Source organism: Zootoca vivipara, chromosome 11 (assembly GCF_963506605.1).
Source record: "Zootoca vivipara chromosome 11, rZooViv1.1, whole genome shotgun sequence".
NCBI lineage: Eukaryota > Metazoa > Chordata > Lepidosauria > Squamata > Lacertidae > Zootoca > Zootoca vivipara.
The window spans coordinates 33,209,765-33,222,968 of record NC_083286.1 but is presented as its reverse complement, the minus strand read 5'-3'; the positions used below and the strand labels follow the sequence as shown (position 1 = coordinate 33,222,968).

General features: G+C 43.5%; 1 protein-coding gene across 2 annotated transcripts in view; it reads left to right on the top strand.

The window, feature by feature from the left end:
* Positions 1 to 7,157: 7,157 nt before the first annotated feature.
* The window catches only part of RASGRF2 (Ras protein specific guanine nucleotide releasing factor 2), a 92,074-nt gene continuing 86,027 nt past the window's right edge, over positions 7,158 to 13,204 (top strand). Inside the window, exon 1 of one of the 2 annotated variants that reach the window (XM_035099765.2) lies at positions 7,158 to 7,907. In XM_035099765.2, coding sequence (XP_034955656.2) covers positions 7,623 to 7,907 — 285 coding nt within the window. In that variant the 5' untranslated portion in view covers positions 7,158 to 7,622. The remainder of the gene's footprint in view (positions 7,908 to 13,204) is intronic. The other variant, XM_035099768.2, reaches the window with a different exon arrangement.

Here is a 13,204-nt window from a genome sequence, read left to right as displayed (position 1 = left end):
TACAGAAGCCTAGGGCCTCCACTGCCGTAGTCTCATTGCTAAGCAAAAACATGCAGAGCTTAGTGGAGTAGGAGGCCAGCCAACCAAGACACACTGATGTGTACTTGCCTGAATACAGAGTCGGCATCCGAAGTTGGGTCCAGTCCTAGGGTCGAATAAACTGCAATCCATGTGGTCAAATGGACCAGGGGTCAGGGAGTCCAGTGATCAGGCAGCCAAGACAAGCAGGGAACACAAAGGTAGGGCCAGGAACTACAAGCATTCTTACCAGCATCTGACTACTGCTGGAAGCTCTGCTTAAGATGGCTGAAGCCAGATGGTTCTCATCAGTGTCTTATTCTCTGTGTTCTTGAAGGCTGATCAGCTGAAGGTGGAGTCACTCAGTTTTCTCCCCCTTCAGGCTGCTATTCCACAGGCCAAGCTGCTACAGCTGTGCCGGTAGCGAAGGCCTGGTGGCAAACAAGTAGGCCCCCCGCCCTCAACTTGCTGATAGTTAGAAAAGGTAAAGGTCAGAGCTGAGTTGCGTGTGTAAGCTGGAGGCTGAAGCTTGCCTTCATGAAGTAGAGAAATGCCTGGTTTCTGCTTGTATACAAGGCTGTGGCTATGGGTGAAGCAATACCTTACTAGAGTGTTAATGTTGTGAACCCCTCCATCATAGACTCAAGTTGTATATATGTGTAAATAAACCATTTGCCACAAAGACACGGCAGTCTTCACTGTACAGTCATACCTCGGTTTAAGTACGCTTCGGTTTGAGTACTTTCCGTTTAAGTACTCCGTGGACCGTCTGGAACAGATTAATCCAATTTCCATTACTTTCAATGGGAAAGTTCACTTCAGGTTAAGTACAGACTTCCGGAACCAATTGTGTACTTAAACCGAGGTACCACTGTACCTCATTCTGAAGGAAACTTGAACTCTGAGTAAGTGCCTGGAACTCCTGGAATCTCACACTGCTCAGAGAGAGGGGTAGCGTGCAACAATATGTAACACTAAGCTGTTTACTTACTATCTTGCTTTCCAGGCAAAGATTGTCTCCCTAAGCAGCTCACGTCAAAAAGAAAAAAAAATAGACAGGCACTGCCCTGAGGCTTATAAACTAGAAAGTGAAAGACAGAAGGAAAAGGAGGTTGAGGTGAATGGTGCAGGAGGGAGATCAGTTTGACATTGCCAGAACAAAGTCGTAAACAGTAAAAAAGGGGGGGGGCATTTATATCCACATGGATCTTGCTGCTTGTCTTGCTAGAGGTGCTGAAACTGACCCAGCAATCCATGTTCCTCTGGGTAGTGGCAGAGGCTTCCTCTCACTCCTGAAGCCCAAGGGCAAGTGGTAATTGGAGTAAAAGGTGGCAGGAGGTGAGGGAAGTGAGCTACCTGCAGTATCCTCATTCTCATCCTCTGGCAGATGTATGGGGCTAGGTTGGCCTTATTTTTGACAAGATATTCATGCTAGAAGGCAGGGGATGCAACCTGCCAGAGATTTTTCTCCCCACAAGATAGTAGAGACCAGAGTGTTTCCCCAGTTCAAGCTATGGTTTAGTAGTGTTACATGAGAACGAAACCACAAGCTCACTATGTGAAGCAATCTTCACGGTGTTTGTTTTTTCTAAGTACAGTGGAACCTCAGTTTACGAACACCTCGGTTTATGAATTTTTGGTTTATGAACGCCACGGACCCATCTGGAACGGATTAATTCACTTTCCATTACTTTCAATGGGAAAGTTCGCTTCAGTTTATGAACACTTCAGTTTATGAACAGACTTCCGGAACCAATTACACCCATGCTTCGGGTTAAGTACGCTTCAGGTTGAGTACTCCGCGGACCCGTCTGGAACGGATTAATCTACTTTCCATTACTTTCAATGGGAAAGTTCACTTCAGTTTATGAACGCTTCAGTTTAAGTACTCTGCGGACCGTCTGGAACGGATTAATCCACTTTCCATTACTTTCAATGGAAAAGTTCGCTTCAGTTTATGAACGCTTCAGTTTATGAACAGACTTCCGGAACCAATTGTGTTCATAAACTGAGGTACCACTGTAACGCTTTAAAGTTCAAGGAATAGCAGTAGTAATACTACTAGCAACACTGAAAATGACAAGGACATTGAATAGGATTTCAAATACAATAAAATAGTACATAGAAAATATATCAATATAGTAGTTTTGAATTAAATCCAGAATTGTACAGATCCCATATTATTATCTAAAGTAAAGCCTTCCAGAGATCTTTACAATCAATTATTATTCATCAATTATTTAGTTGACTGCCTCTCAGTGAAGTCACACTTGAAGCTTAAAATAGGGTTAGTTTGAAGTGGATTATACTAGGAAAATACATAAACTTCCACAAGCTATATAAGCCAGTGGAAAATAGTTCCCTGCTATATTTTGGAGAGGTTCAGAACTGCATAACAGATTAAATGTTTATATTCAGGGGACTATAGGGAATGATAGCTACATCTGGTTTATGAACCGTTTCTATTGAAATGATTTTTCAAACTTCTGTAGCAGATGTTTGCAGGCTTTCTAAGAGAATTCATCTGTATTTGTCTCACGGGGTGTTGTGCATTGGCAGTGCATCTACAATGCTTTCTTGCCTTTTCTGTATAACGCCGGCTGTATCAGTTGACAACAGGTCTGTGCGCTTTCCCTTTCTAATGAAGTAAAATTGCCGAGAACATGCTTTCAGAGTATAGTGCTAAAGCGAGCCTTTCTAAATTTTTGAACACTATTTCTTAGTGATGCAGATGTTTTGAATGTCTGCTCTTGGGCAACATTCAAGCTGAATATAAACTATTAGTGGTGAAATTCCACCCTGATATAACATGTTGCTTTAGTGCTAATTTTGTTGCCATAGTTACCAAGTTCCTTTTGATACATTTAGCAATGCCAAACATTTTGCTTGTTGAGTTCTCCTATCAGAACATCTCAGTTGACTCATGTTGGAGAATTATCTGGGTGTTTAAGAATTATGCAATCTCCATCATGATGTACCAGTATCTTTTCCATCATGGAGAGTGAACTTTCTTCCCAAATGTTCTTTGGGAAACACACTGTGGCAAGATCTTTGATGTGCTTAATTGATGAAGATAGGAACATAGGAAGCTACCCAGGAGTTGGGTAAGTTAATATATGATAGCCATCTTCAAATATCTAAAGGGCTGTCACAAAGATGATGGACCTGTTGCTCCAAAGTAGGACTCAGACTATTGGGTTCAAATTTAAAGATCAGAAGGAAGGGTATTTTCACAAAACATTGGGAAGAATGACCTGGTGTTACAAGCTGTTCAACAATGGAACAGACATTATTGGAAGATAAGAGTACCCTATCATAGAATTGTAGAGTTGGACAGGACCCCGAGGGTCATGTAGTCCTACCCCCTGCAATGCAGGAATATGAACTAAGGTATCCATGACAGATGGCCACCCAATCTCTGCTTAAAATCTTCCAATGAAGAAGAGTCCTTTGTTAGACATTTTAAAGTAGATACAGGGTTTCCTGCATCTGGAGGCGGCTGTACTAGTTGACCTCTGAGGTGCCTTTCAGTTCTACAAAAAAGCACAAGGCAGGCTCAATAGCACTTTTCAGGGTCATGTAAGAGTCAATACAACATACTGTAGTATGCTTGTAAAACAGGAGTAGAATTCACCTGCAAGTAATGGATCTATGAACACCGTTTACTGGAAATAGAGGATACAAGAATAAATACTACATGTAGCCTCTAAGTGCAATTTCATAGCAAACCAAAATTAAGGTGGGAACGGGAAATATCTGTAGCTACCACCAACTAATTGCTAAAACTCTACAGTTTTGTTGTAGTGGAAATGTGACACTGGCATCTACATGGACTTGCATCTTCTAGTCCAAAAAGCTCCTTATGCAACATCCTGGCTGGATCAGGACACGTAGGCATAGAGTGGGAGTACATTAAGCATGATTTTAAGGGACCCAGGTGGCGCTGTGGTTAAACCACTGAGCCTAGGGCTTGCTGATCAGAAGGTCTGCGGTTCGAATCCCTGTGACGGGGTGAGCTCCCGTTGCTTGGTCCCAGCTCCTGCCAACCTAGCAGTTCGAAAGCACGTCAAAATGCAAATAGATAAATAGGAACTGCTACAGCGGGAAGGTAACGGTGTTTCCGTGTGCTGCTCTGGTTCGCCAGAAGCGGCTTTGTCATGCTGGCCACATGACCTGGAAGCTATACGCCGGCTCCCTCGGCCAATAATGCGAGATGAGCGCGCAACCCCAGAGTCGGTCACGACTGGACCTAATGGTCAGGGGTCCCTTTACCTTTACCTTTTACAGCAGTTTCAGTGTACAGTACTAGAAATATTTGTGCTTAACTTGCTGATTAATTTACCCCCTTTTTTACTGTAAAAAAATTTTTGAATACCAGGTTGTTCTTGTTTTTTGAAATGTGTACCATTAGGAAATGCACGAGGTTGCAATAACTTTAAAAAAAAAATAGCTGGAAAACACTCATAAAATAAGATTTTAAGTATTTAGACTACATGGTCATTACCGTATAACCCAACATAAGCCATCTTATGGGTATCGTGCCCCCTTCCACATACACAATTGACTGAACTACAGTGAGAGATTTTACAGAGAGGGTTTTGTGATATGTTAAGCTGAAAAAGAAGATTCATAAATGTGAAATTATACCATTGTGTATACAGAAAAAGAATTAAATTAATAGAAACCTCCTGTTATAACTTAGTTAGTATATCCTGTTTGCTTTTAAAATGTAGCTATGGTTTTATTGTAGCTGGAAATCCTTTATGGTGATTAGTGCAGAGGGATGTCAATTCTACAGAGATTCTAATGGCAAACAGCTGGAACAGCTGGTCAATTCGGATTTTGCCAATTTGTTTGATCTTGTGGGAGATATCTTGCAAGTTTGAGTGACCTTGCAGCTGAGCTGCTATTGCAGCAAGAGAATATGTCAGCCTTACTTTCACTGAGTTTGATTTTTAGCTCAGCTTGCTGCTCAAAGCAAATTAATAATTGCAATAACCTGCTTCTGTATAAATAGTAGAGGGTGGTTACTTTTTAAAAATCTCACCAGGATCAAGTTCATCTGAGCACTATAAATCACTCTAAAGTAGTCTAGGGGAATGAGAAAAATGTCCAGATCACTGCAGAATGGCTTTCATTTCTATTTTATTAAAATGGCCGGAAACAAAGAAAGCATGTTATTCTTTGTAACAGGACTTGGCTTTATGCACATACAAATCTAATTGATGAATTAATTAAGTGATTAACAGTGCAATCCTGCCTACCCAAAAGTAAATCCTTGGAGCTCAATGAGACATCCCTATGAGCAAGTGTCTAAAGTAAATGACTAAAGTAATAAGGTTTTAGTCTTAAACTTATGGGCCAATTGACTGATATTTCATTAATCAAGCAGCTCGTATTTAAATTTAGAAGAACACAGGCATCTAAGCTTTTGTGTTTAGGTGGAAAATGTGTTGTGTTTAGGTGGAAAATGAACTAATGCAGACATCCTGAGAAGCAGGGGTAGGGGAGTGTGAGTGTGGGGAAAGCATATTCACTATAAATTTCTTATTGTAATATTTAACTTCCCTTTCTGGCTTCCAGCAGAGTTGAGGAAAGCAACTATATGGCGAGAATAGTGGTCAAGAGGTAATGCCTACTTGAAAGTCACACCTAGCCTTCTTATCCTTCCAAACTGTGTGTGGGCACAGAAAGGCTGCCCCTTTTTTTCTAGCAGGGCTCTAGTGTTTTCAACAACTGCATAACAAGCTTGAAAACACTGGATGCTAGCCAGAAGCTTCTCCTGCTACTACATTTCCAAGCCAGGAAAAAAGGCTTCAGTTGTTTAATTTGTGCCTGCCCTATATTTATTTTCAAAACTTGTACCCTGCCCTTAATCACAAGACACCAGGGTGGGTTACAACAATAAATACTTAGAACAATAAACATAAAACACAGTAAAATATCAGCAATCTGTCAATTTCCTCACATACAGACGAAATCCTCATTGTTAAAAGGAGTGAAGAAAAATGCAGGTACTGGTATTTGGCTGGCATCTAAAGCTAAATAATGTTAGTGTCAGCTGAACCTTCAAGGGCAGTTTGTTTTACAAGCAGGATGCTATTTCAGACTTCACTCAGCACTGCAAATATCAGCAGGCACTGCCTAGGTTGTTGTTTGTCCCTCATTGCATCCAGTCACTTGAAGGGATGTAACTCAGCATTAAAAAACATACTCTGCATGCAAAAGGTCCCATGTTCAATTCCTGGTGTCCCCAGGTAAGACAGGGAAAGATTCCTGCCTAAATCCCCTGGAGAGCTGCAAGCCTGTCAGTGCAAACAATGCTAAGCCACCAACTCTGAATAAGGAAGGCAGCTTGCTGTGTTCCACGCCTCTGCACTCCTTCATCTTACTCAGATGACAAGGAGAAACTGAGCTGGGTGTCATCAGCGCACTGGAAACACCTTGTCCCAAATTCCCTGGTGACCATCCAGCTACTAGTGATGTCAATTCTAAAACAAAGGATTCCTGTTAAGAAGGAAAAGTAGACTGCCTTTATGAACTGGGTGTGGAAAATAGTCTCACTATTATTATTTGCATGCTTGACACCAGGCCTGAACCTTGGCACTAGAAAGGGGTTCTGGAGCTGAACGTTTGCTAAGCCCTGCCGCGTGCCCTGCGAGTATCTGAAGGCATTTTATGATCGCTCTATGCTAGTTTCTCCGTCCAGAAAGCAACGCTAGAGAGCCTAGGAGCGCCCTGAGCCGTTCACTTAACTTCGCCGAGCGTTATTTTGTTTGTTTCGCGGCTATACCACAGACGTGGACGCGCTGCAGTCTCCCTCTCCCTCTCTCCAGCCGTGGAAATCTGTGCCTGTCTTACTCCTCTCGGCTTCCTTTTTTCACGCTCCCTTCGGCCAGCTCGACTGGCTGGAGATAAACCCCCTGGAGGCGGTGGGGGAGGAGAGAGAGAGAGAGGGAGCTCAGCTCCGTTCGCGCAGCGAGAGAGGGAGCGAGGTGGAAGCGCGCGCAGTCCCAGGGAGGGGTCGTGCGCTCTGGCAGCGGCGGCGACTTTGCTCTTTAAATTGGTCTCAAAGCCGATTACAGCTGATCTCCCACGTGATATTTCCCCTTCTGGCTCCTGGCGGAGTTTGGGGCGGGGAGGGGGGGATGAAACAGCAGCAGGAAGAGGAGCAAGAAGGAGCCGGGGAGCCAGCTCGTGCTGGGAAGAGCCCACGAAAAAGCGCGCCTCGCAGAACTTTTTTTTTTTCTGGGCGAAAGGCGCGTAAGGGAAAGTCCTTCGCCAGCAGCTAGGGATGCGTAGGAAGCCCAGGGACAGACCGAGGAACCGGCAGCAGCAGCTCAGGGTCGAAGTGGAGGAGCAATAGCGCCCGGGAAGGAGGCGGAGGCTGCACCACCTGAAGCAGCAGCAGCAGCGCCGGCGCGAGGGTCCTTATTGGCGCGCCACGACGGAGCGTGGCTGGCTCGGGTTGCCCCGCCCCGCCTTGGCCGTCGAGAGAAGCCGCGCTCACGATGAGACGCTTTCGCTGCTGCTCTATGCCGGGCTCGCTCTGAGGGGAAGGTTGACCAGGAGGCGCCCGGGACCCGGCGGCGGGTGGAGGCAATATGCAGAAGAGCGTGCGCTACAACGAGGGGCACGCCCTGTACCTGGCGGTGCTGGCTCGCAAGGAGGGCACCAAGCGCGGCTACCTGAGCAAGAAGACGGCGGAGACGAGTCGCTGGCACGACAAGTGGTTCGCGCTCTACCAGAACGTGCTCTTCTACTTCGAGAGCGAGCAGAGCGCCCGGCCCGCGGGCATGTACATGCTGGAAGGCTGCACCTGCGAGAGGGCGCCGGCCCCCAAGGGCGCCTCCGCCGTCAGCGCCAAGGAGGCCGCGCTGGACAAGCAGGTAGCTGCCCTTTCCCCGCCCGAGCCCCGTCCGACGGGGCGCCCTCCGCTCCCACACCTTCGGCTTCCTTCGCGCGCTTTTTTTCCTCCGGCGTCGCCTTTCAGAGTGTCAGCAAAGGAAGCGGCTCCTCCGGGCAGGGTGGGCTGGGGGTTGCCTGCCCAGAGCGAGGACCCCGGAATGGGGAAAGCTGGGGCTGGGTGGGTCGGCTATGGACGGCACGCTGTAGCGAAAGTTCTGAACAGGCCGGTGTCCGTCGACCGTCGATGAAGCGTGTGGAGGAGAGGGAGGGAGAGCTCCGTGGGGCTGCCCGCTTTGCAAGCCGCTGGTCCCCAAAGCGTGCATGCTCCGAGGTCCCTAGGACAGGGCTAGTGTGCGCCATCCCCGTTGCCTCTTCTGTGTGTGTCCTGTGGGGATACAGGTGAGGATGCCATTCTGCACATCGACCCGCGTGTGCAGTAAGGGATGGGATGGGGTTTGTCTGGGTAACTTCGTGTGTGGTGTCAGCAATCGAGCCGTCACCAACACGATGTTGCCATTTTGCCTTCTTTTTAAAGAGGTGGTCAATTTCTACAAGATTTTGGGCTTTCCAAGTGGAAATAGCACTTGTGAGCCCTTCCCCAGGTTTGAGTGACATGAATAAGGGGGAGCTGGAATGAGGGATAGTATGTTGTTCCACTTAGCTAATTACGGTAGTCTACCTGTATAGTTGACCTGCTCCAGCCCTGCCCTTCTGCCATCCTAGATGTGTGTGGGCAAGCTGCAGTTCAATACACTCCAAACGTATTTTGAACCATCTTGTTCTTTATTATTTTTGCTATTGGCACCTTTCTAGGGCAGATACTTGATAAAAAACAGATCCAGATGCTGCTCAAATAGAGTTCCTAGACTTAATATATCAAAAATAGAAATAAAAATTCAGTAGCTCCTTAGAGACCAACTAAGTTTGTCATTGGTATGAGCTTTCGTGTGCATGCACACTTTTTCAATAGTAACTACCGGGTATACATATCCTTAGCTGCTTTGGAGAATTTGTAAGAAGCCACAGTGATATTGATGGGTTCATTACTTTTATTTTTTTTTCTTGCTACTATTTCTTTCTCCACGAGAGACCAAATATTCGACACTACAGGACAGGGGGAAGTGGTGATTAGAAATTCAGCAAGCATAATTCCATATTTGTTAGAAAGGATTTGAAATACTATCCTGTTTTGTTCCTACAGTATAAAGTATTGTGCCTTATGTATGATTTTTTGTTGTTGATGGTGAGCAAATATAGCCTGTGGTACCCACTTCTTGGAAAAAACACACCGTCTGGAATTATCCTAAACAAGCTGGAGTTTCTTGATTGCTTAGAGTGAGATTTTATAAAATATGGTAGTTGGAATATATATACCTTTAAATATTCAGTTTATGGCTTGGCAACAGCTAGTTCTGGTGCTTCTAAGCACTTTAATCCTGAATAAAACAAAAGAGGGTTTTGTTTTGTTTTACGAAAGCATTTATATGCTAACTTATAAAATCTGCTCATAAGCTAAACTAAATGGGTTTAATTTGGTACAAATTGCAAGTAAAACTTGTTTTAGTTTAGTTTCTTTAAACGTAACTCTAATATAAATTGTATATGTGAACTGCAGGTCCAAATTCTCCAGCTGTTTACACAATCATATATAGACCCAAATACTTGAGCAGTAATACTTACGAGAGGCACTACAGCCTCTGAATACAAGGATTCGAAGAATCTAGTCATTACAGTAGGATAGGAGCCACAAGAAAGTCAGGGATTAGCACTGGTTTTAGTTTCTAGTCATTTGGAGATAGAATTGGTAGCCTTAAAGTTCAGTAATGCATGTGCAAATGTATTTTTTCAATTGGTATCTGGAAGCAGGGATATTTTAGACCTACAGATGGATCTGTAAAGTTGAGTGGTGGAACTTGGTTACTGAATTATGTTGTAAATTGCTATGGACTCCTTTCTTGATAAGCTTACAAAATGAGGACAAATTATATTACCCAGATACGTGTGATATGTGTTGGAAAATAATATGAAGAGGCAGTACTAATGGAACAGATATTTGATCCAAGCTTCTTAGGCTGTGTACACATTATTTGCTTAAACAGCAGCTAGGTTTTTCCTTTTCACAGTTTGGATTGAAGTTGGTTTGGGGGCTGGGGGGAAACACATCAAAATGCAGTCTTGCATAAGAAACAGCAGGTTAGATATGAATTGTGGCTAATGTTGTGTGTACACCACACAACCCAAACCAGTGGTGGGAACGCATTGGATGTAGACTAAAGGATACTGTTTACAGAGTTTTGGTAAAGCTGTTCTTATTTTATCTACAGGTGGTGTTGGTCTGCCGTAGTAAAATAATAATAATAATAAAAATCCTTCCAGTAGCACCTTAGAGACCAACTAAGTTTGTCATTGGTATGAGCTTTCGTGTGCATGCACACTTCTTCAGATACTTTATTTTATCTGTAAGCCATCTTGAGTCCCTGTCAGGGGTAAAAGTAGGGTGTAAATAAATACATAATAACAAAAATGTTAAAAAGAATTTTTAAAGTTTCTTCTTTTTGTTGTATTTGCTGCAACAGTGTAACATTGCTATATCCCTCTGGAATTTATTGGCCTTGTTATTGCTTTGTTAGAATCAGGAGTTAGATTTGCACCTGGTAGGTATTGACTCACCTGTTTCTGACTTCTGTAATCAAACAGGTGTCAGTTGTTTTGGAAGTGTTTCCCCTCCCCCAAAAAGAGAGAGAGAAAGAGAGAAACCCTTCTCGAACTGTAAGCTTTTGACTTCTTTGTTTTTTACAAGATAAGAATACATTGTTGAACAGCTTCAAAAATCTTCCCATCAATTTAAACAGTAATGGAAAAACAAACGCTTCTAGGAGAGCTACATTGGTAAAGCATCTCACCTGGTTTGACATGTGATTCAGCAACAATCATGTAAGTGCACTTATTGGAAGTTCCACTGAAATCAAGTGGACCTTCAAGTGAATGTTCTTTGGTATTTGTTTTTCTACTTTTGTAACTGTGTTGGGCATAATGATTCCAGATTTAGCTAGCAAGATCTAACAAAAAATAAATAAATCCTTTGGTGGTGCATACTTCATTTTAGTGAGCTGCCAGTCTACACCCACAAGTAAAATTATATCTAATTTTAGGCGTTAATGCTTGCACATTGGGACAGCCAATGCAGAGAGGGAGGTGGCTTTCCTTCTTTCTCAGACAGAACAAACCTTTTACATGCTCTTGATGTGTTCTGCTTTTGCTTAGGAAATAAGGTAGTCCTGAAACATTACTAAAAGATAAATTTGTTCTACATCTTAATCTGAATCGTGATTCATTAGAAATAAGTCCCATGGATTTAAATGGAATGCATTTCTCTATAGCTAGTCCTGCAGGGCAGTTTTATGCATGTTTACCCAGAAATGGCACTGTGGACCCAGGTGGCGCTGTGGGTTAAACCACTGAGCCTAGGGCTTGCTGATCAGAAGGTCGGCGGTTCGAATCCCTGCAACGGGGTGAGCTTCTGTTGCTTGGTCCCAGCTCCTGCCCACCTAGCAGTTCGAAAGCACATCAAAGTGCAAGTAGATAAATAGGGACCGCTCCGGCGGGAAGGTAAACGGCGTTTCCGTGCACTGCTCTGGTTCGCCAGAAGCAGCTTTGTCATGCTGGCCACATGACCCGGAAGCTGTCTGCGGACAAACGCCGGCTCCCTCGGCCTATAGAGCAAGATGAGCGCCACAACCCCAGAGTCGGACACGACTGGACCTGATGGTCAGGGGCCCCTTTACCTTTACCTTTACCCAGAAATAATTCCATTAAGGCTGGTGGAACTTGCTTACATTTAAGTATGCATAGGATTACAGCTTTGGAGACCCAACTCTTTGTCCCCATGCTGCATTCTAGAATGATGTATGGTTTGGAACAGTCCCTATACTGGTTTGAAACCACAATTCATGGCATTGTGCTGGCACCAAAAGCGGTCTACTGACTTTTGCTATAGTTCTGCATCTGCATCTTGTGCGCATCACAGATTAGGATGCTTACACAATAACCCCAGGCTGTTTGGATCCATGGCGGGTCCTCATTGGCCCATAGGTCTTCTGCAACATTGGGCCTGTCACTGCCTTTCATCCCAACCTACTTCACAGGGATGATGTGAGCATAAAATGAACAGGGGAGAGCCATGCTATGCTTCTTTGAGCTCCTTGGACGAAAGGTGGGATATAAATGTAATACTGTAAACATTAAGTAATAATTCACACATTTGACTCTAGTCCACAAAAGCTTATGCCATAATCAATTTACTATCCACAAGGCTCTGCAATAAGTAGATTCTATTGAAATTAAGTAAAGTTCCATTTGAATTAGTAACCCAATTTACTAAATTAGCAAACGTCAGTAAAGTATATCTTTGTGGAGTAGATAGGCATATTTGCTTCTTTATAGAATAGTTAGAATATCAGATTAATTGCATAACATATGTGTTTGTTTGTGTGTGTGTACCTCCCTTTTACCAGTCTCAGTTTGAACTGTTTAATGTAGGGCTTTTAAAAATAGATAAATAAATTATCACTTCCATCACTGAAAGCTGTAGGATGAGAGAGGCAAAATCGCATTGTGATGTACAAACATTTGTTCCCCCTGGCACAAGTTGCTGTCTAGAAACTGAATGTCAGCAAAGCACCATGAGATGTGTGTACCAGATACTAGTACACTAACTACTTAACATTGACATTTTAGTGGTGCCATCAAATGCCCTAAACAGGCAGTGAAGTGGGCACAACTGCATACTTATTTCTTCCTTTCTTAAGAGTTTATTCCTCTTTCAGAATTTATTTTATATGGTGTTTGAGATCGAAAACGTGTAGCTGTAATACACTGAAAAAGAAAGGATTAGAAACTGCCACCAGAGCTGCAATTTGCATCCCACTTACTTCCTAGATATGCTCCCATAAGCACAAACATACAGTGCAGGCCTATACAAATTTTATTGGAAGTTGAGTCCAACTCACACAGTTGGAATTACTCTTGTGCAGACGTGCAGGTAAGTGCAGTCTCACATCACAATCATATTTTTTTCCTTTGGTTGCGATAATTTCTTTTTTTAGAGATGTATTTGCAGACAGCGTAAGAAAGCAATCAATGCAGCCAACCAATGCTGTCTGTCATATTAACCAAGAAATTTAAAACATAGCACTGTATGTTGGTGCCTAAAGGAGTTAGCACTGAGTTTCACTTCTTCACAGAGGATCTCCAAGTGAATTTAAAATCGTTACATTGA